The sequence below is a fragment of the Diabrotica virgifera genome, chromosome 2 (genome assembly GCF_917563875.1).
Source record: "Diabrotica virgifera virgifera chromosome 2, PGI_DIABVI_V3a".
NCBI lineage: Eukaryota > Metazoa > Arthropoda > Insecta > Coleoptera > Chrysomelidae > Diabrotica > Diabrotica virgifera.
Genome location: NC_065444.1, coordinates 135,628,032 through 135,651,436, shown reverse-complemented (window position 1 = coordinate 135,651,436; position 23,405 = coordinate 135,628,032). Strand labels below are relative to the sequence as shown.

The 23,405-nt window shown below is 33.4% G+C and overlaps 1 protein-coding gene across 1 annotated transcript in view; it reads left to right on the top strand.

Moving 5' to 3' along the window:
- The window catches only part of LOC114337264 (echinoderm microtubule-associated protein-like CG42247), a 195,660-nt gene that overhangs the window by 57,467 nt on the left and 114,788 nt on the right, over positions 1-23,405 (top strand). Inside the window, exon 5 of the mRNA XM_028287679.1 lies at positions 17,932-18,081. Coding sequence (XP_028143480.1) covers positions 17,932-18,081 — 150 coding nt within the window. The remainder of the gene's footprint in view (positions 1-17,931; positions 18,082-23,405) is intronic.

The following is a 23,405-nucleotide window of genomic DNA, read 5'->3' as shown; positions in this document are numbered from 1 at the left end:
AACTTACAAAGCATCCCTTGTAACGGCATGTAAGTGGATCAAAATTATATAGTTTTTTAGTTTTTTATGAGTACCTGTTTCTCATATGTGTGCATACGTATGTATCAGTTAGTTGTTCTGAAATGTCAACAGTTGCTTACTTTTCAAAAAAAAAATTTGGGCTTTCTATTTGCATTTTGATACAACCAGACAATGTTCTAACTCTGGCTCTCTTTAATTGTAGCATTTAACTACTTGTAACGCCGACCTGAAGATGATCTGAATAGTGTAGAGATCGAAACCGGTCGTCGAAGTATTATTAAATGATTGTGAGTAAGTCTGTGTTTCTTTACAAATATTCTCATTTCATAATTGAAAACAATCATCTTTAAAAGAGTCGAATTGAGGCGCTCCGAGCAACAGTGGCCTAACACACAAATTAAGCACTTTTAGATTATTATATCAATAAAAGCGGCAACATTAAATCTTCCTATTAACGAGAGTCTACACAAACTACCTCTATATTTGGCTAAATAGTGCTACATAATTTGTAGCGCCATGCCATAAGCCAATGTAAATACGAATGCAAAGATTGCATTTAGCTCAAAACTTCGTTTTTGGGGTTAGGCCACTGTTACTCTGAGCACATCAATTTATAAATTCGATTGCAATAAGTCACATAAGCGCTGAAAAATTGTTTGGGGAACGTGGAAAGAACAATATCTATTAATAAAGTTTCAAATGTCTTTTCACACAATTTAGTGAACTCTGTAGAAGCGTGATAAATTAAAAATTAATGTATGTACTGTTAATATTTGATTAATTTATGAAACATTATTTAAATAAAAATTCAATATACTTTTAAGATATTTTAATATTTATTTTAAGACATTTTTATCTTAATTAATAAATTTAATTTTAATAAGTCACATAGGCAAGAAAGTTTATCATAAATCAATAAAAAGATTCTAAGTAATTAGCTATTAAAGTTGATAAAAAAATTTCCATTATTTTTATGACAAGGGGTAGTTTTAAAGGATGGAAAATTTCGCAATAAATAAATACTTTAATGCTCAGTAAATGAGATTTTAATTCAATAATGTATTATTCAATTATTGACTAAAGTTTCTTGAAACTAAAGTTAAATTCTTATTTTACTTCACTTTATCCTGTCTGGACATGTCATTCATAGAATTTCGGTCTAGCATCGGGCTACGTCAGTTTCATCTTTGTTGGGAAGCCACAAACCTTCGAGGGTACATAGGCCTGGATCCCGCGTGCCAAAAAGTCGTTTATTAATAGCAAGCTGAAAATTTGTTAATAGCTTAACGGTGTCTAGTCAGACAAACTTTGATACACGGGAACACTGGAACAGGGGAAATTTTAATGATGGAACTGGTTACAGGTTTCGAACGTCAGACTACGAAAACGTCCCATGTATTTTGTCGGGCAGAACTTCCAATTGATTTGTTACCCTTTTATTAAACTCTCATGTAAAAATCAAACTGTTACTTATCATCAACATAATTCCTGTCATTTAACATATTCTACGTATCGGATTTATTAAAATGCCCAATATGTTTGTCGGACAAACATTTTTTCATATATTATATGGATGACAAGTTTCACAATTAGAATCACGTCCCACAATTAAAACTTTCCCTGTTCCAGTCTTCCCATACATCAAAGTTTGTCCGACTAGACACACAGAGTTTTTTGATACGCGGGACCTAGGCCTAACACCGATGAGGACAGTTTCTGCATGTAAGAAAATGTTCCATATTTTGTGTTTCTCCACAGTCACAGTTCACATCATCTTGGTCTATTTTCCCCCATTTTGCCATGTTTGATTTTATTGGAGTGACTCTCGTTCTTATAGGGCAGTCAATGAGGGTATTTGGCTCCGAATTCCATCCTGCTACATTCATTTACTGGATATTTTCACCGTAAGTAGGGAATAGATCGACAAACAAAGTCTACCCTATGCCAATGTGTGTTTTTATCGTGGGAGTGGCTCCCACCCCTTGCCGGGGGTGGAAAATTATTTGGTTAAAAAAGCCACGGAAATGGCTATAGAACCTAATTCTAAGCAAACACTGTTCTATATTTTTTTTGAAAACTCAATAATTTTTGAGTTATGCGTGGTTGAAAATTGACCATTTTCATTGAAAAATGACACCTTTGCGGACGGTTTTTTGCGAATACCCTAAAACTATGCCTAACGAAAAAATTATTTAAAATATTTTTGTAGCTTATAAAAATGCAAAGAGATTCGTTCTTTCATAAATCTTCTAGTTATAATACAAAAAGAGATATAGTAGGTGAGAAGAGTTTGTTTTTTTGGTGCATGCTCAAATCGGTGTATTTAACCTGAAATAACAGAGAGACGGTAGATTTTACGTGTGTAATGGTGCTAATACTTTTTGCAGTGATTGAACAGACCTTTAAAATGAGCAACATTAAATGTAAATTACATTCAAACTGAGCGAGATATGCTACAAAAAATTGATGACTAACGTATTTTAAGAAAAAATGAGAAGTATATTTAACCCCTTATCCGTCAGAATTTAAATACATCGTTTTCCTCCTTTTTACTATAGTGTTATTTTTATGTTCAAAAAGTTGGACGGGTTTAAAATGAATGGTTTTTGAATAAAATAAAATCAAATTATAGAGCGCATTTTTAAATTTTCTTAAAAATCTTCTTTTTCTCCATGTAACTCGAAAATGATAAGAGATACGAAAAAAATATACTACACATTATGTAGGGTATTTTTAGATAAAAATTTTGTTTTCATTTTTCATTACTGTATCTCTTATCATTTTCAAGTTACATGTAGAAAAAGGAAGATTTTTAAGAAAATTTAAGAATGCGCTCTATAATTTGATCCTTTTTTTTTCAAAAACCGTTTATTTTAAACCCGTCCAACTTTTTAAACATAGAAACAACACTATAATAAAAAGTACTGTAGAAGAAAAACGATGCATTTAAATTCTGATGGATGAGGAGTTAGATATACTTCTCATTTTTTCTGAAAATACATTAGCCATCAACTTTTTGCAGCGTATCTAGCTTAGTTTGAATGTGATTGACATCTAATATTGGTCGTTTTAAAGGTATTTTCAAGCACTACAAAAGGTGTTAGTATCATTATACACGTAAAATCGACCGTTTCTCTGTTATTTCAAGTTATCTTTCTTTAAATACACCGATTTGAGCATGCACCAAAAAAACAAACTCTTCTCACCTACCATATTTTTTTTTGTATTATAAGTAGAAAATTTATGAAGGAACGAATCTCTTTGCTTTTTTATAAGCTACAAAAATATTTTGTACAGTTTTTTCGTTAGATGCATAGTTTTTAGGGTATTCGCAAAAAACTGTCCGCAAAGGTGTCATTTTTCAATGAAAATGGCCAATTTCAACTGCGACTAACTCAAAAAGTATTGAGTTTTAAAAAAAATATTATAGAATAGTTTTTGCTTAGAATTAGGTTCTCTAGTTAGAGCAACAAGAAGAGGAAAATACTCAGGCAGTTCATCATGCACTGTTCCAAGGAAGCTTTTCCTGGATTTTAGTCGCTTTCGTGGTGTTCGAGCTTTGTATAGGGCATACTGCTCGTCTGCGATTTATTTAATTTTCGCCATATGCTCTGCAACGCCTCTGCGTGTTAAGGGTTTTGAAAAATCCGCTACTTTATATAGATTTGAGAATGACGTTGGTTTCATGCATCCCGTTACTATCTATCCTGCATGTCTCATTTAGCGCAGTATCAACTTGTTTGGTGTGGGAAGATCTAACCCAAACGGTACACGACAATTAGACCGAAATCATTAGACCGATAGCAGTAGACCGAACTCATTGGACCGAAACGCACTTTACCGAAACCTCACGAGCCGAACAGCATTAGACCGAAATGGTACATAAATTAAAAAATATTGCAGTAAATTATGCTAAGATTTTGAAGCACTGCAGAGAGAACAGAATTTGAACGAACTAAGAATAGAACAATATTTAGCTGGCAACAACCACCCACGAGACAGAAAAAAATACAGAGATTCTGCTGACAGATTAAAATGCCTCGTCGGTAACTTTGATGTTCATGGTAACATACTTAATTCTTAAGGGGGATTGCACGTAACTTTTTTTAAAAATTGTTAGTATTCAATTTTTAGTATTGTACATAGTAAGTAAAAAAATAAACAAAACACAAAGCAAAAAAACAACGTCTAAACTATTTTAAGTATTTAATTTTTAGTATTGTACATAATAAATAAAAAATAAACCAAAACCATATAAAAACAAAAAAATAAACAAAAACAAAGCAAAAAAACAATCTCTAAACTCGCCAGTACTTTGTGCTGCCAGTCCTAAGCCTGGATAAAAGGTGAACGGAGGTTGATGTTACTCTTGATCAGATTACAATCCTGTTTGAGCACCCTGTATTATGTACCTAATGCTTTTCGGTCTCGTACTGTTCGGTTTAGTGAGGTTTCGGGAAAGTGCTTTTCAGTCTAATGTGTTCGGTCTACTGCTTTCGGCCTCTTTACAGTAAACCACCCCAAACGCATATTTAGCAGTTGAGAAACACAGTGCCTATGCCGTTGTTCTTAAGATGCCAGGACATGCACTCCATTTACTTCCCATTAGCTTTCTGAGTATGCTGTTTCTAGTTGATACTTTCACTCTCGTTTCTATGCAATGTTGTCAGTAGGTGAGGGATCGGTCCAGAGTTACTCCAAGATATATAGGATGATCTGTGTGTTTTAATATATTAGCATTCCACGCAATTTGGAATTTTCGCTGGGCTTCTTTTGCGCGAAGGTGGAAGGCGCAGACTTGAGTTTTAGAGGGATTGGATCTCAGGGAATTCTGCAGGTAGTACGCTGTAATTCTTCTTAAGGCAGTTTCGAGTTTCTCTTCTTCTTTCTAACATAATCGATCATGCTAGTAGCCTACTGCATGTTCATTGCTATTAAGTCTTCCCCGTACGGTGAGGTCCTGCATTCTCGCCATTGTTTTCGTGGTCTAAGCTGTGGTCTTTTACCAACTGCGTTATCCGTTTTTGCGCTTTTAACGAGTCTTCTGTCCTTCATTCTCTTTATATGTTTGTTCCAATATCTTCGTATCGGTCTCTTCCTCCTGTATTTCACAGTTTGACTTCTTAGTGTTCTCATTTCAACTGTTCTCATCATTTGTGTGATTATGTATTTGCTTTCAGTATTTAGATATTTGTTCTTTCATATGATTTCTTTCAGGCATCCCGAGATTATAGCTGCTTTCATTGTTTGTTTTCTGACCTCTTTTGAGAGATTTCCATAGCTTGTTATTTCCGCTCCAAGATATTTGAAGTGATTCACCTGTTGCACAGTTTTGGAGTGAAGTTCCAATTGCATCTTATCGAATCTTTGGAAATTACTAGGCAGTTAGTCTTCTCGGTGTTGATGAGCATATTTAGTTTTTTAGCTTTAGTATTAAATGCATGCAGTAGCGTTTGGAGATTGTCTTCGTAATCGGCGACAAGCATCGTCAGCGTAGCAAACGACTCTAAAGAATGTGTTACCCATCTTAAATCCAGCCGTTGTGTGAAGGTTTTCTATTATTTTGTCCATTATTAAATTTAAATATGAAAGGGCTCAGTGAATCGCCTTGACGGATTCCTGTATTTATAACTATGTCTTCTGTTGTCAAATGTACTAGCCTTATTTTTGTTTTACATTATTTGTTAATATAGTGTACTTGGTTAATTAGCCTGTGGTTTAGCCCTTTTTCTCCTATTATTTCTAACACTTCATTTCTGTCAAAAGCCTTGGTTCTTTCTTGGTTTTAACAAGGCTATTACTTTTTACAAGTTTTCAATGATAGTACTTAAAGGCGAGCGGCAGCAACCCCTAAAATGATGTTATATCGACCACGAAAACCAACTTTCAAGTGAATGACGAACTTTTATCACTCTTTATGTTTTCGAGGTCGCTGAATCCGAATGTGAAGTATATTTTTATCCAAAATGGGTGGAACATGTTCAAAAATCAAATTTTATGCAAAAATGCAAAAAATCAATTTAGATAATTTTTCAATTTTAACTGGCTGTATCTTTGATTGCTGTAAATATTTCCTTTCGAAAATTTTATCGTATTATCTTTGAAGTAGGAGATAACAATGAGATTTTTGTCCGATATGTGTAAACGATAGGATTAACAATTAAAAGAGGAGTTGTTAATTTTTAAACATTTTATCGTCAGATTTCGTTTGTTTCATGTTTACTTAAAAAAGTTGAGTGACAAATTTTTGAGTTTAAATTTTGACCAACACAGCATCAAAACATAAATGAAAAAGAAGTTTTTTGGAAGATTTCAAGTCAAAATATTTAATAGAAAAAAAGTTATGTGACTTTATAGACGAGTGGCACTCCCCCAGAAAAACGTTTATTTCTCGACATACTGACCCCAGTGTGGTGAATAACTACTTTTGGTCATACTTTATGTTTTTGATTGTGCTGAAAACTAAAATCAGGTTTATTTTGAATTTTAAGTGGGGAAACACTATCAAAATCGCAATTTACCCTAAAAATAAAAAAATGAATTCAGGTTTTCCTTAAAATTCAAAGTTGCGCTATTTTTTTTTTTTTTCTATAAAACATTTTGTTTTTTGTACTCTATATTTTAACATAAACTTGATTAGAAAGCTAAATTTCAAATTTTGTCACTCAACTTTTGCGATTAAACAGTTCAGGAATCTTCACTTTTTCAATAAGACTGAAATTTATTATAATGAAAGATTGAAACATTGTCTTCAGAAAGGCGAAAAATATATACAGTGGAACCCCGATAAGTCGGCCTCCGATAACCCAGAAGTCCGGCTGACCCGGACCGATTTTCACCAGACAAAACAAACATTTTTTCACTTTGACCAAGTTTTTTACCAAGAAATACACAATACTGTATACAACTGTACGTAATTTAAATGTACTGTGCATTTGTATTACATGTTTCTGCAAAAATAATGGACTTTATTTGTAAGTATACCGTGTTTTATTAATTTTTACCATATTATCCGGATAACCCGGATTTTCGATAACCCGGATCGGCCGCAGTCCCGATTAATCCGACTTATCGAGGTTCCACTGTACTAGGAAAATTTTAGAAAAAAATATTAAAATGGAGCACAGTTGTAGTGAGTTAAACGCAAAAAAACGTGATTTCATTTTTTTTTTCATTTTTAGGGTAAAATTGCGATTTTGACAATGTTTTCCCACAAAAAATTCAAAATAAACCTCATTTTCGTGTTCAGCACCATCAAAAACAAAGTATGACCAAAATTAGCCATTCACCACACCGTGGTAAGTATCTCGAGAAAGTAGCGGTTTTTTTTTGGAGTGCCACTCGTCTATAAAGTCACAACTTTTTTCTTGACTTGAAATTTTTCAGAAATCTTCTTCATGACTTATGTTTTAAAACTGTATTGGTTAAATTATAAACTAAAAAGTATGTAACTCAACTTTTTAAAGTAATCATGAAACTAACGAAATCTGACGACAATATGTTTAAAAATTAACAACTCCTCTATTGATTTCTTTAAACATTTCGGACACATTTCATTGTTATCTAAAAATCTAAACACTTCAAAGATGATACAGGAAAATTTTCCAAAGGAAATATTTACAGCGATTAACGATACAGTGAGTTAAATTTGAAAAATAATCAAAATTGATTTTTCACATTATTGCTTAAAATTTTATTTTTGAACATGTTCCACCAATTCCAAATAAAAGTGTACTTCATATTCGGATTCAGCGACCTCGAAAACATAAAAAATGATCCAAATTTGCCACTCACCTATCATGGTCGCTTTTTCGATTTCTAAGTCTCAAATTAGGGGTGTGCTGCTCGCCTATTAAATGGAGTAGTTTTTAAGGCTGAAATTTCACAGTCAGACAAAAAGTATATCAGAAACATTAAACAAATAATTGTTTGTGTGGTTGCTAAACCACAGGGTTTTGATTTAAGGGGTGGTTGCTAAAAGGGTGGAAATATAATTAAAGTTATAAATTATGCATATAAATGTTGAAAAATATATATTTTATTTAATTCAACGAGATTACTTAGAAGTTAGGGGTTAAATATACTCAATTCCAAATTTTCATGCAAATGGTAGGAGATTGACTCAAATCGAAGGTAATAAACAAAGGAGAAAATTCTCTTTGGAATAGAGAATTCTTGGTAACAATATATAATCTAAGCTTTTTACAATTTTAAAGCAAGCAGACCGGTAAATAGTGGACATGAGAGAATCATCACCTGCCTACTTATATAGATCAAAACCCTGCTTCCTTGGGACTCAAATCTGAGTAAAATGAAATAAGAGGCCATCACCATCAGTTGACATATGTTTCTTCTTTGTAGAGTCATCAGAACTGCCTGTGATGTACCCTCCGTCTCTGGTGTCAAAATAATTTTTTTATATTCTTAGAATTTTCATCATACTTTGTTGCATATGATCTTTTATAAAGAAATTTTGTTGAAAATAATTTGTTTCTTAAATTGTCATTAAAAAGCAATCACCAAAAGTTATCTCAATAAAGCTTACCTTTTAATTGACCCAACATTCATGACAAGAATTCTGAGATTAATATTAAACTCTAGTGCAATTCTAATGGCACATGAAATATTATATCAGTCTCTCTTATACATATACGTCCTTAAGGGGGACTGCGCAAAATGCAAAATGTTGACGCCTGTCACAATTTTCAATGTGTTTTAAATGTATTCATTTTTTTCGAATCCTGAGAAAACTAATAAGTATTTTTGAAAAATTTAAACGCAGAATGAAAGATTGTTATATTACCGAGGGCCTAATATCCCTTAGAACAAATAAAAAGTTTCTTTTGAATGAAATATTTGCATTTAAAAATCACACTAAATTTCCTCTTTTATTTTCACTCTTGAACTTATTAAAATAAAAAAATGTATAAACATTTTCAATATTGTTGCAACCCGAAAACGCAGCAGTACCATATTTTGGCTCAATCGGAGAGTGCAGGAAGAGTCTATACCGGTTTCGAGGCTTTTTGCCCCATCATCAGAAGTCCCTTACCCTCTTCTCTCCGTCCAAACCAGATAACTCGACGAGTGCCGTCTCGGATTACAACGAACGAAATATCACGGATATCGTAGCGACATCTGCTAAGAAACAAACTAAGTTCTCAATCTAGTAGTACAGAAACCGACAATTAATGTCGTTCTCCATACTACCAGATTGACAACAGATGGAAATCTCTTTAGTTACCTCCTTTGGTCCTTTACTATATATTTTTTAATTTATTTACTCTTTTTGGAGTACTTAGGAAATCTTTTTGTTGGAACTTTACCACGCTGAGCAGATGGGACGTGAATTATTTAAAATTCCCTCATCTTACTGTTCGTCTCGGCACCCGTATGGCTTATAATTTTTGAAAGCCGCAGAGGTAGTAACCAAAGAAATTTCCATCTGTTGTCAATCTGGTAGTATGGAGAACGATATGTATTGTCGGTTTCTGTACTACTAAAGTGAGAACTTAGTTTGTATTAAAATAAACATTATAGAAGTTTTCAGGGACTTTCGGTCCTCGTTAATAATGTAATCTCTCATTTTGCGTTTAAATGTTTCAAAAATGTTTATTAGTTTTCTCAGGATTCGAAAAAAATGAATACAATAAGGTCTCTTTTTATGCGGATTTTTTTAATGCACTTTTGAAGTTGTGCGGTTTGTAGTTCGTTCAAAAATTTCTATTATTAATAACTATTATAATTAATATTATTAACTATTCACATCCAGATATCAGTAAAGTGAGCGTTTGAAATTTGATTTTTTGGATTCCACTTGTTACATGATGTCGCTATGACATCATTATGAGTTTCACATTGAAAGGTATAACCTGTAGTTGTTTTGAAATTAAATTTTCTCTTAGAGGTGCTTCATTCATTTTTACAAGTGACTAGCTTAAATTTTGTCTGAATTTAAGTTGCAGTATAAATCCGCGTCCTCACTGGTAAAAATTTACAACGAACCAACTGTTCGTCGCAATTATTTGCGTGCTGGAGGTAAATTGTGCCAATGTGGATGTGTTCGTCGCATAAATCGGACGCAAGAATTTTCGACGCACACACGCACATGCTCCGACTGTTGACGTTATGCCGCGTCCTCACTGGTAAAAATTTGCATCGAGCCAGCTGCTCGTCGCAAATATTTGCGTGCTCGAGGTAAATTGTGCTAATTAGGACGTGTTCGTCGCATACATCGGATGCAATAATTTTCGACGCACACAACGCGTATGCTCCATCGGTTGTCGGTTTTTGAGCAAAGATAAAATAATTTGCGTCGCATACGGTTTGCAGTGTGAACGAACGATAAACAGATTTTCGATGGTTGAGCAATTAAATTCGCGACGCAAATTTTGGCGACAAACCATTAGTTCAATACGCTCGTAAAAATTTACCAATGAGGACGCGGCTTTATATGCAGCACATTTTGATTTCTGCATTGAAACGTTTAAAGTAAGTGTCGTAAAGTTTTACTTTTCATTAGAAGAGGTTTTTGCCATCTCAATATCGTAAGTCTATTTTTTTTATTTCTTTTTTACGATTTTATTTGAAATTTTGGTGGACAAACCGTTTGGTTTTATGTGATTTTAGAAAATTACGGAACGTATCCCTACTTTTTCAGTGCAAGTCAAGTCTTTTTTAATGCGATTTTTTTATATGCGCTTTTCTATAAAACGTATCCACCGCATAAAACGAGACCTTACTGTATATTTAAAACACATTCAAAATTTTGACAGGCGTCAAAATTTTGCATTTTGTTCCTTTCCCCTACCATGTGTTACTACATCGTACATACATTTCTCAATTTTCTTCATACTAACTTGAAATTCATTTTTCACTCAATGGTCACCGCAAAGTCTGTCGAGAATATTTTAGGATATTTCCCATATCCGCATCTGAATTTAAGTGACGTCTCCCAATCATAGGTTGTATATCATATTATCTTTACTCTATATACTGCTGCCCTGAAGAGTTCTATGGAACTGCATTTAAACCAGTCCCTTAAATGTTTTAAGTGTAACACTTTCCTTCTTCATAATATTATTATACTCCTTTCTTCTCTTATCTTTCCCCGTATTATCAATCTTAGCATTTCATATCGCTGTCCCCTCATTGCATGTCCTATATATTGTAACTTTCTTATTTTTATTGTTTTTTTTTTTTTCGCATTTTTGCACATTTCTCGCAATACTTCCGTGTTCGTTTTCTTCTATGTCCATGATATTCTAAGCATCGTAACACCACATTTGAGGTGACTGTACCTTATTTATATGCTCTTGCATCAATTTTTAGCTTTTAATTCCATATTGCAGTATCGAAAACTAGGAGAATTATTCTTATTTTTCCAGGTTCCCAGGTATTTGTAATTATCAACCCTTTCTCTCGGTACATTTCCCAAATGTATGTTTGTTTGTATATTTGTTTTGTTAGTTATTTTTATATATTTAGTCTTTCTATATTCATTGATGCCCTTCCTTACTACGCAAAAATGAACATTCAGTAACATTTAATGACAATTAATGTTTTACAACTTGTCACAGAGAACACCAAGAAACAGGTTTAGCAAATATTCAGGTGAAGATATCAATAAAATATTAGTTTAAATGATTTAAAGAAACAGTTTTATTCATGAAATAATCTTGGCGAATTACACTCGATCTCTAAAATTATTATCGAATTGTTGCCCTCGTGACACTTTGACATAATTTCACTCATCTTCGGGTCATGAAATTAAAACTGTCAAAGTGTCACTCGGGAAAAAAATCGATAATTATTTATAAACCTAAAAACGAAATGCAAATCTTATGTAAAAAAATTGCTTTTTTAAAAACTTCAATTTTTAGCTTTTACAGCAAAGGCCATAATTTTCATCATAATTAGAGTAACTTTACTGCACTTAGAAGTTCATTAAACGAAATAAAAATAACACACGCTTTGGTATCATATTCGAAATTACTGAATAACATGCACTTTCACTAGTTACATTCTGAAGATTAAATGCAAATTTGCGTAGTTGCTCTACTTTTTTAATTAATGCAAAACGTAGTTATATCTTGATTTTTATAACATGAATCTTAATCAATGAAAATACACTCACCGGCAAAATTAACCGCCTGCCTTGTATTTCTTTTAATTTGCAGAAATTAACAATCTTGAATCACATTTTATGAAAGATGCGGTGAAAACTACCTCTGAGGAAAAGAAAACAAAAAATTATTGAAAAGAAAAAGTCTATTATCAAGGGATTCTTGCAAAAACGCAATGTTTAAAAATCTTTAATTCTTTAGAAGAAAATTCAAACAAATATAATTGTGCATATCATAGTCTTATTAAGAAAAATATTAAAAAAATATTATAAATGCTCATATTTCTTCTAAGATGTTTTAAAACATATGATTTTTACTAAGCATGCCGTAATGTGATACAGTAGCGATCAACAGGTAGCAAAAACGCGTTCCAAGATTGCGGCTGTAATTTTGAATATTTTTTCGAGGTATTTGGCACACGTATTCGTAATATAATAAAGAATGGCGGTACAGAGCCCAATTTGAAAAATATATAATATGTGGAAATTACTCGGTAATTAAATACAATATTAAAAAAACAAGCCTGTACTGCCATTAAGAAGAACAAAAAAATACACTTTCTTCAAATAAACTTTTTTATCTGATGCCTAGATTTTCTGTCATTTTGGAACTACTAAAAATTTTTATTTCATTATTAGTTTCAAAATGACACAAAATCTAGGAATCGGATAAAAAAGTTTATTTGAAGAAAGTGTATTTTTTTGTTCTTCTTAATGGCGGTATAGGCTTGTTTTTTAATATTGTATTTAATTACAGAGTAATTTCCACATATCAATATATTTTTCAAATTGGGCTCTGTACCGCCATTCTTTATTATATTACGAATACGTTTGCCAAATATCTCGAAAAAATATTCAAAATTACAGTCGCAATCTTGGAACGCGTTTTCGCTACCTGTTGATCGCTACTGTTTCCTCTTAATAAGCAACTTTTTTTTAATAATTTTATTATTTTTTTATCATCGAAGGTAGTTCTCACCGTATATTTCATAAAATGTGGTCCAAGAATGACAATTTCTGCAAATTGGAAGAAATACAAGGTGGGCGGTTAGTTGTGCCGGTGAGTGTATTGTTAAAAAAATTTAATACCTAACATAAAAATTAAGGACACTCTTTTGGTTGGTATGCGCTTAAAAAGAAAAACGAAACAGTTGATTGAAATTTATAGGTGCATTAAAAAAACATGACTACTAAAGTACAGATACTTTAGGAAAAAATACCAAAATATAAAAGAAATACTGGTGGAAGATTACAAGAAAACTTAAAGAGGAAAAAAAGACAAGGCAAATAAGCCCAATATTACAAACCAAAAAATTTCACTGAAATATCACTAAACCAAAAGTGTACAAAAAAAAGATTCTAATAAAGATTTTTGTAAAGAAACTGTAAAAATAAAGAGATCGTAAAGAGTGTATAGAAATATAAAACAAATAATAAAATGAATTAGCTAAATTACAATACACACAAAAGATAGTCAACGCAATTTCATTAAAGAAAAATAAAATAATAAAAATATGGAAAAATATGAAAATACGTGAACGAAGAAAAACTAGAGATTGCTGTCGAGGGCGGAAAAAATATATTAAACACGGACGCCGGACGTGAGAAATGAAGAGTTGAGTTAAAAATTAAATAATTGCAGAAAATGTAAAAAAGTAAAAAATATTGCCAAAAATACAAATCATAGGCATAATAAAGAAAATTTTAAAGGAAGATGGAATGTGCTACAAAGCCGCACTAGTACCAATCTACATATGCAAATAAAGACACCTCCACCAAAATTCTACACCAGGCACCTCCGCCACTCCCAAAGTGAGGTCAATTAACGTGGCATAATATTATAGAGTTTAACGAAATCATTAGACGTGATAATATCATTTATAAAATATTAGCTATATTAGCTATATAAGTAAACAGTAGAATAATAATGGAAGAAGGATTTCTTAAAGCAAGATATACTACAAACATGATTTTTCTTTGGATGCTATACAATGTGCAACTCCTCTCACTACTTACATACATTCAAAACGAACAATTTCTCTCGCAGAAAAGTCGGCCATTGCAGTGAGAAATATTTTTTCTCACGGGTTCTCCTACGGTTTTACATACATATGATCTGCTCCGTTTCCATGATAACATGTACAATACAAACACAATTAATGTTATCAAACAAAATGTGTTGAAGCAAAACTTACCAGGAAATACCTTTCAAAACTGTTCAAATATAACTGGTAATTGGAATTTTAAATAAATAACGTACGTAAAATTTTAAGAATATTAAATATCTACATGTATATATGTTTTATTTCAATTTATACATATAATATACCAAAAAAAGCACCTAAATTATTTAATTTTAAAGTTTGAACTCTTGACAAAACCGCATCCACAGAAAAAGTACAGTGTACAACGCATGAGAAAATGACATATTTCTCCCTCGCTTGATTTGCGGCACTCGCCTCGTGCCTCAGGTCGTGCCAACAAACTTCTGCGCTCGTGAGAAATATCTCTTTTTTCTCACTTGTTATACAATATACTATTTCTTACTAATAACTAGGGATGGTAAAAAAACCTACCGGTTATAACCTAAAACCAGTTTTTTACTCCACAATAATCGGTTTTTTTTTTGTCCCGGCTATAACATGTTTTAAGTTTTTAAAATAATAACCGGTTAAAAACCGAATAGGTTACCTCTGCAAAAAATAATGAACTCAGAGAAAAATGGGGAAATTTTTCGCACTCGCTCGCGCGAAGTACACATTTTTAGCTGACCGAAAACGAAACCGATTTGACAACTCAATTGATTTCTATTTTAGGGACTAGGGAAAGGATCACTACAGGAGCAATGCTACCATTTGTGACAACAATGTCACAAGCCCTGCCTTTCTGGGCGACGACTAACACAGTCACGAAGGTAAATATACCTAAGGAAAGAAAAGCCTAAACGTTATGAATAAAGGATATTGAGTAAGCGAGTACAACTAAATACATATATAGACAAGGAAAATCATTGGCAAAAACTATGAATGTGAATACAAAATTAAAATATTTAATAAAGATGGAATACAACCGTAGACACGTGTTTCTGACTCGTTAGTCGTCATCATTACCTATGGTATAGTCAAGTTAGAAAAGGAGCAAGTTAACTTGGGAAATGATCACTACAGGGGCAATGTTACCATTTGTGGCAACAATATCAGAAGACCCTGCCTTTCAAATCGATGACCAACACAGTCACGAAGGTAAAGCTACCTAAGGAAAGAAAAGCCAAAACTTTATGAAATAAAGAATGTTGAGTAAGCGAGTACAATTATAAATATACTCAGGGATAATCATTGGCAAAAAACTCGCAATGTGAATGTGAATACAAAATTAAAATATTTAATAAAGATGGAATGCAACCGTAGACACGTGTTTCTGACTCATTAGTCGTCATTAGTACGGTATAGTCAAGTTAAAAAAAGGAGCAATTTAACTGCAGTACTTTCTTTAGACATCTTTACATCCGTGACTGTGTTGGTCGTCACCCTGAAAGGCAGAGTCTTCTGGCATTGTTGTCACAAATGCTAACATTGTAGCAGATGGATTTCTGCCACAATGTTTTATTAATATCATTCATAAATTTAATATCCTAATTCCCAAAAAATATCTATTTTTCCAATTTATTCTATAAAATAATATACCATAAATATTTTAAAGCCGTCCCTGTTTGAAAGTTTTAGAGCATTACAAAATATTGCGTAACGTTGAAAAGTACCCCAACTCCCCTTGAAAAAATGGTTTAGTCCATCTGAAAGTACCCCAACTCCCCTTGAAAAAATGGTTTAGTCCATCTGAAGTAACTGAGTTTTTGTCAAATAAGCAACTCTAAGGATCAAAATAGCGCTTTAATTGCGCGGTACTTTTCTCGATATGTGTCTTCAGAGCGAAGCGCAGTTTAGTTCTACAAGTACCATTGAAGCGTAAGGATCTTTCCCGTGGAACTCCGGAAGCCGTAGGTACCTCTACCGGCTTGAGGCTGTCGTCGTTATGTTAAACTAAGTGAAGGATTTGCAACTTGTCCTGTGAATATTATGGAATACTAGTAGAAAGTTTCAACCTCATTATTTTGGATATATATATATATAGTGAAAATCGAGTATATAGTATTTGTGACGCAGTTTGCCGGTAGAGAAAGTGTGCGGTTTCTGTTGGATTGTGTAGCTGTGCCTGATCTTTATCTATTCCTGTTCCTTCTACTAGCCCCATTTCGACCCCCCCCCCAGTATCTATGTAGTTAGTATGTCCCTGTCCCCATTAGAGCAGACATGTAAAACGCTTCAAATGGCACCCAACGTGGGGCGCCAGTTACAGAAAGAAAAGGTACATTTTCAAAAACGTTTATTTTAAACATTTAGAAACTTTGTTTTTATTAAAAAAAAATACTTTCAATATGAAGTTATTACAAACATGACTACTAATTTACAAAACTTTGACTGGTTTTAACATTAACATTCCGAATAATTAACCTTTTACAAATCCTTTTTTTTTGTTGGGCAGTATATGTCAAATTAAAATTTGACGCACTTAACAAAATTTGACTGTGACAGATGTCATAAGTCACTGCCATTTTATTTTATTTATAAAAAAATTACCATGTTGAAAACACTATTAAAAAAATCTAATTATTTACCAGCAGTTTATCCACTTGGCATTTAGCAAAATTTAAAAACGCATCATACCTTTCTTTTAATGTCACACGGGTTACACAAAACAAAACACCGGGGTCCTTGACCTGAGGCGGGGAGGGGCATGGCTTCAATCTTCAATTCAAGGCAATGAGGACAAGACGAAATTTGGGGCCGAATCAGACATCAATGGGGACTTATACGACAGGAACTGGAATAGATAAAGATCAGGCGCAGCTACACAATCCAAGAGAAACCGCACACTTTTTCTACCGGCAAACTGCGTCATAAATACTGTATACTTGATTTTCACTTTATATATCCAAAGTAGACCAAAAGTATTTACCGCTCATGATGATCGTACGCTTTTGGAGAAATTAGAAGAGAATGCTTTTGAAGATCCGAAAACTGCAAGAATTCAAATAATATCAAAATTTAGACCTTAATAATTTTTACAATTTATGAATTAACATAATATGTAGTCAGTTGTTTATTGTTTGTTTGTTAATTTTATTATTTGTCAATAATAAATTGATATTGTATGTCATAATAAATATAATATAATGTCAAACCAATCAAGTACACTGCTCAAAATGATCAAATCTTACTAAGAGTCGAATCACTTTTTTAGGAACCAGCTGTACCTACTCTCTTACTCAACATCCTTTATTTCATAACGTCTCAGCTTTTTTTCCTCAGGTAGATTTACCTGCGTGACTGAGTTGGTCGTCGCCCTGAAAAGCAGGGTCTTCTCATATTGTTATCACAAACGGTTCCTGTAGTGATCCTGTTCCTAGTCCATAAGCTTTATCTTTAATGAAAGCTGCCTAACAACCTAACTTCAACGAACTATATCAAGTAGTAACTATTATAAATAATACAGGGTGAAATTATCAAATTAAAAAGTATGGAAAACACTTATGTAATAAGGTTTTTTATATCCTTATTTTAGAAAATTATAAAAAACGTTAGGATAATATGTCAACTTTGAAATTCAAGTGAGAGCTTTATAAACATAAATCTAAATAAAGGTTTAGTTTGAATTTGAAAATAAAACTATGAACAAAGTAAAAAGTTGTAGTTTATTTATCGCAAATTTTTCTTAATAAATTTTAACAGATATGGTTACCGAGGGACAGATTCTAGAAGGAACCTTTGGGTTCTCCCAACAGGTGAATTACTTTATTTTGTTGCTGCCGTAGCTGTTATGTACGATAGAGATGAGGAAACACAAAGGCACTATACTGGACATACTGAAGATATACAATGGTAATAGATATACCTCCTTTGACTTTTATATCTTACACTGACAGGAAGTTCTTTGATTTTTTTTTAGTTCTTTTTTCAAATTTGACAAAAAATGAACACAGTTAAGCAGAAATCCCTAAAAATAGTAGTTTGCGAGAAATGTCATTTAAATTGAATTGTTCAGATATTGTTAGAAAATCTCAACGATATTGAAGTTATCCTCTTAGACTTACTTCAGTGTTACAAGGAGGCTACGCACGTTCAATTGTTTTTATTATGACATTTCTGTTTGTAGACGTCAAAAATGTTTAATATCGTGTATGTGTCAAATCTTGACAAGTTCAAGTTTTAGTGCAGAAATTGTTGCAACTATTTTTATTATTATTCAGGATGAAAGAAGTTAGGTTTACGTAGCTAACAGATACGGAGTCTCACGCAGGATACTGCACCGTGTGTTGGCTTTTCTACAAGAAAAGCTGTATTATATCTGATATTGTTGATTACTTCTCCGCCTAGCCTATTTGTCCGCCTAGTCATCCAAAGCGGCCCTAATTATTTCTTCAAAATATAGATTCAAAAAACTGGTTGAGAATCTCAATCCCGGCGAAGGTTTCGATAATACCAAGACCCACTATTGATTCATCGTCATAAATCAGCCAATCTCATCCACTGCTGGGCATAGACCTCCCACAGTTCTTTTCAAGTTCTCTACACTGGTCCGCCTGTAACCAGTTTCCCGCCACTTTTTTATGTCGTCGGTCCATCAAGTCGGTGGTGGTCCTGGGCTTCTTTTATAGTTTCTGGGCCTCCATTCCATTGATCGTCGTGTCCACCATCCATCTTATGTTCTAGCCAAGTGCTCTGCCCAGTTCCACTTTAGCGTCGTAGTTCTTTCGATGACGTCATTAACTCCTGATCTTTGCCTGATTTGTTGGTTTGTTATGTGGTTTCGAAAGCTCACGTTCAGCATCGCATGTTCCATGGCTCGTTGTGTAACTCTGAGATTATTTGCGGATTTTTGCGTCAGTGTTAAAGTCTCTGTTGCATAAGTTTCTACAGGCAAAACAAAACACATTGGTTATAAACCTTTTGCTTGAGACACTGTTAATTACCTGCGAACAAATAAATACAGTTAATTGATGTGACAATACGATGCGATACTTTTATTATGCAAACACATCAAGGGGGAAGGACGGTCGATGCGGCTATAGAATAGAGACGGAATGGGACGTTTCATCGCCGCCGGTTCATCGCCGCTGTTTCGATGCCGCCGGTTCATCGCCGTCCGTTTCATCGCCGTCCGTTTCATCGCCGTCCGTTTCATCGCCAGTTAGTCAGTTGATTTTGTATTATGGGAGATGACACGACACGACGTTAAATTCAGTTCAAAACCTTTGAAAATTAAAAAGATTAAAAATTTTACTGTTCTTCTTCCCCTAAATTTTTGTACAGAAATTTTGGGTTCTTTTCGAATTTAAGAAACAGTTTCTCTTGGTTTTAAATGTTGACCGTGAAATTTAAAAGATTATCATAATATATTTTATATTATAAAAATTTAAAAGTATTTTAAAATATTAACGCCCGGTTTCCGAAAGGATGATCATCTCAAAAATTATGTAATCGACGATTAACAATAGATTAAATGCGTCAGAAACGTCAACCAAACTAGTTTTAACAACAGTCGATCACCTGACAAAAGATTAATCGTTAGTTAACAGCCGATCATGAGTGTTTTGAGTCTCGGAAAGGTCGATTAACCAGTTTCGCTTGTCAAACGGCGGTAAAAATGGACTGTTACCTAATCTGCGACTATCCGTCGATTAACGGGCTGTTAAGAGTTTTTTTTTAGTTTTTTAATTACTGTAATTAACAAATACCGGGAAAAATTGTCAAATAACACATATATAAATGATATAAATCATATTGTTCAATAAAAATAAGATTTTTTTATGGAAGAAATAATTTAAAATATTTATTTAACTTGCAGAACATGGATATCTCGGACATTTTTTATATTTGATTATATAATTTATATTTTTTTTCTTTTAAAAATGTAAGATAACAAGGATGCTAGACTCATAGAGTTATTTTTTGAGAGGCCAGAGCTCTAAAAAGCAGAACATAATGATTATAGCGATGTAAATAAGAGGGAAAACGTGTGAGAAATTATAGCTAAACTTTGAAGACAATAAAACAACCGGTAAATAAATTAAAAATAAATATAAAAAGTAAATATATAGACCAAAAATAAAAATACGATTATAAAATATTATAGATCATAAATAAAATGTTTTATATCTCCAACTCTCGTCACATTACCTAGCTTCATTTTTAAAATGCCCTCGTTCAATTCTTGCTCCAAACAAAAGTGACAGTACGTAAGAGAGAATGCACTTTTAGAATCTAAAGATACAAGTTTGGACTTAGAGGTTAATATAATTGAAATTTTGAAGGATAACAGCCAATTGTGACAGTATCGCTACCAAATCGTATGTCAGATCATCGATTACATGATCTATGATCATGCAATTTTACAATTATTGGCGTTTGAGAAACCCATCACAGGTTAACAGTTGATCAAACCTGACAGCCGATTAGATGATCGGAGATTTGAATAACGTTTCGGAAACCGGCTGTAAGTATGGCAACGGGAATTAGTATGATAGAATTGATTGAAAAAATGACATAACCCAGACGTCCAAAGTGAAAGTGATCCTCCAACACCAAATTGTTCTATATGGTCCATATAATGTTCAGAAAAAAGTCACACCTTTTTAAGCGTCGGGTTTGGGGGGAGAGGGGGGAGAATTCGGTAAATTCGTAGTTTCTTACGTTTTTTGTCAATATTTCTAAAACTATGAGGTTCAGCATGAGCACTCTTCTATACAAAAATTTTCTACATTAAATTTGAAATAAAAAAGGTTCTATACATAATCCTTCTAAAATGAACGGTTCCAAAGTTACGGAGGTAGTATATGGGCCATTCCACGAACATACGCCTGTTTTGGATTACTTCGACAACGAATATTTTACTTTGCAACATAAGAAGTACGAAAGTAAATGGCGCTAATAATTATTCCAATAAACAACAATGTAATTTGCAATTTACTTTCGTTCTTCTTATTTTGCACAGTAAAATATTCGTTGTCGAAGTAATCCAAAACAGGCGTATGTTCCTGAAATAGGATATAGTATAATTGGTCCAAAAAAAGGCCTAACCCAGACATCCAAAATAAAAGTTTTCCTCCAACACCAAATTGCTCTGTATGGTCCACATATTGTTCAGTAAAAAGTTACACCATTTTGAGCGTCCGGTTTGGGGGGGAGATTGGGGAGAAGTCGGTAAATTAGTAGTTTCTTTACGTTTTTCGTCAATATTTCTAAAACTATGTTTAAGCGTAAACAATGTTCTATACAAAAACGTTCTACATAAAATTAGCAAAAATGGTCCTATCCATAATTGTTATAGAATCAACGGTTCCAGAGTTACGAAGGGTGAAATGTGGAGGTTTTCGATACTTTTTATATTTTTTGGGCAATTGATGATGATTTTGGGTGGTGAGGTTGACGTTTCTTCAAGGGCTTATCACTAACATACCATCGGCCACTGAAATAGCAAATCCTGTTAAAGAAAATTTCTTTCAATCAGTAAAAATATTATAAATTGCCCAATAAGTATAATAAGTATCGAAAACCTCCACTTTTCACCCTCCATAACTCTGGATTCGTTGATTTTATAACAATTATGTATAGGACCTTTTTTGTTTTAAATTTGATGTAGAACATTTTTGTATAGAACATTGTTTACGCTAAAGAATATTTTTAGGAAATATTGACGAAAAACATAAAAAAACTACTAATTTACCGATTTCTCCCCCCATCTCCCCCCCCCCCAAACCGGACGCTCAAAATGATGTAACTTTTTACTGAACAATATCTGGACCATATAGAACAATTTGGTGTTGGAGGAAAACTTTTACTTTTAATGTCTGGGTTAGGCCTTTTTTGGACCAATTATACTATATACTACCTCCGTTACTTTGGAACCGTTCATTTTAGAAAGATTATACATAGGGCCTTTTTGGTTTAAAATTTAATGTAGAACATTTTTGTATAGAAGGTTGTTCATGCTAAACCGCATAGTTTTAGAAATATTGACGAAAAACTTAATAAACTACGAATTTACCGATTTCTCCCCCCTCTCCCCCCCCCCAAACAAGACGCTCAAAATGGTGTGACTTTTTCTGAACATTATGTGGACCATATAGAACAATTTGGTGTTGGAGGATAACTTTCACTTTGGATGTCTGGGTTTGGATCTAGTTATACCATACTAAATGGTAATATCTCGCATTTCCTAGAATTCCTAATTAATACTAAAAATAAATAATAAATGTAACTGTCGAAAATTCGGAAATATATTAGATATCGATTAACTGACTGGCGATGAATCGGCCGGAGATAAACTGGCGGCATCGAAACGGCGGCGATGAACTGGCAGCGATGAAACGTCCTAGACCCGAATAGAGATGGGATATATCAATCACACTTGATCCGGTAAGGAAAGGTTCGGCGTTTAATCAATACTTAATCGCCGCACCAGGAAGGTTTGACTTTAAATGAGTCTTAAGAGCCCCTTTGGTCTCTAGTCAATATCTTTCGGCCAGTGGAGTCCCCAGATCAACACTCTGGCAGAATTCTACTCTCTATTGTGGCGAAGGTCCTTTTATATCGTTGTCGGTGATCCACCTCCACCGTGCGTCGAAAGGAAGTGGTAGGTAGCATGAGAGCGTGTGTATGCAACGCTGGTGAGTCAATTGCGCGAGTTTAGCCGCGCTTATGATACATGGCCATCCACAGTGATGAGCGCGCTAATAACCAGCAAAACAACGCAAAACATGGAAAACATAATACATTGTGAGGTAAAAATAGATGAAACTAGTAGAGGTGGAAATTATCGATATAAACGTACACATTAACATTACATTACATAGTTCCCCACCTATAAACGTATCGGAGGAGTATGACAACTGTCACTGTAACAGGAGTATTTTATAAAATTCTCTAAAGGTGGGAAACCAGACGTCTAAAGGTGGGAAACTATGTCATGTAATGTTAATTTATACGTTTATATTATCGATAATTTCCACCTCTACTAGTTTGATCTCTTTTTATCTCACAACTTAATATATGTTTTCCATCTTTTGCGTTATTTTGCACGTCATTAGTACGCTCATCACTAAATATTGTATTTTCTTTCTTTCAGTCCTGAAGAAGCAAAACATTCACGAAAACATTGAGATTTTGACTATAGTTTCCCCAATGTTTATAGCTTCACCTTATTT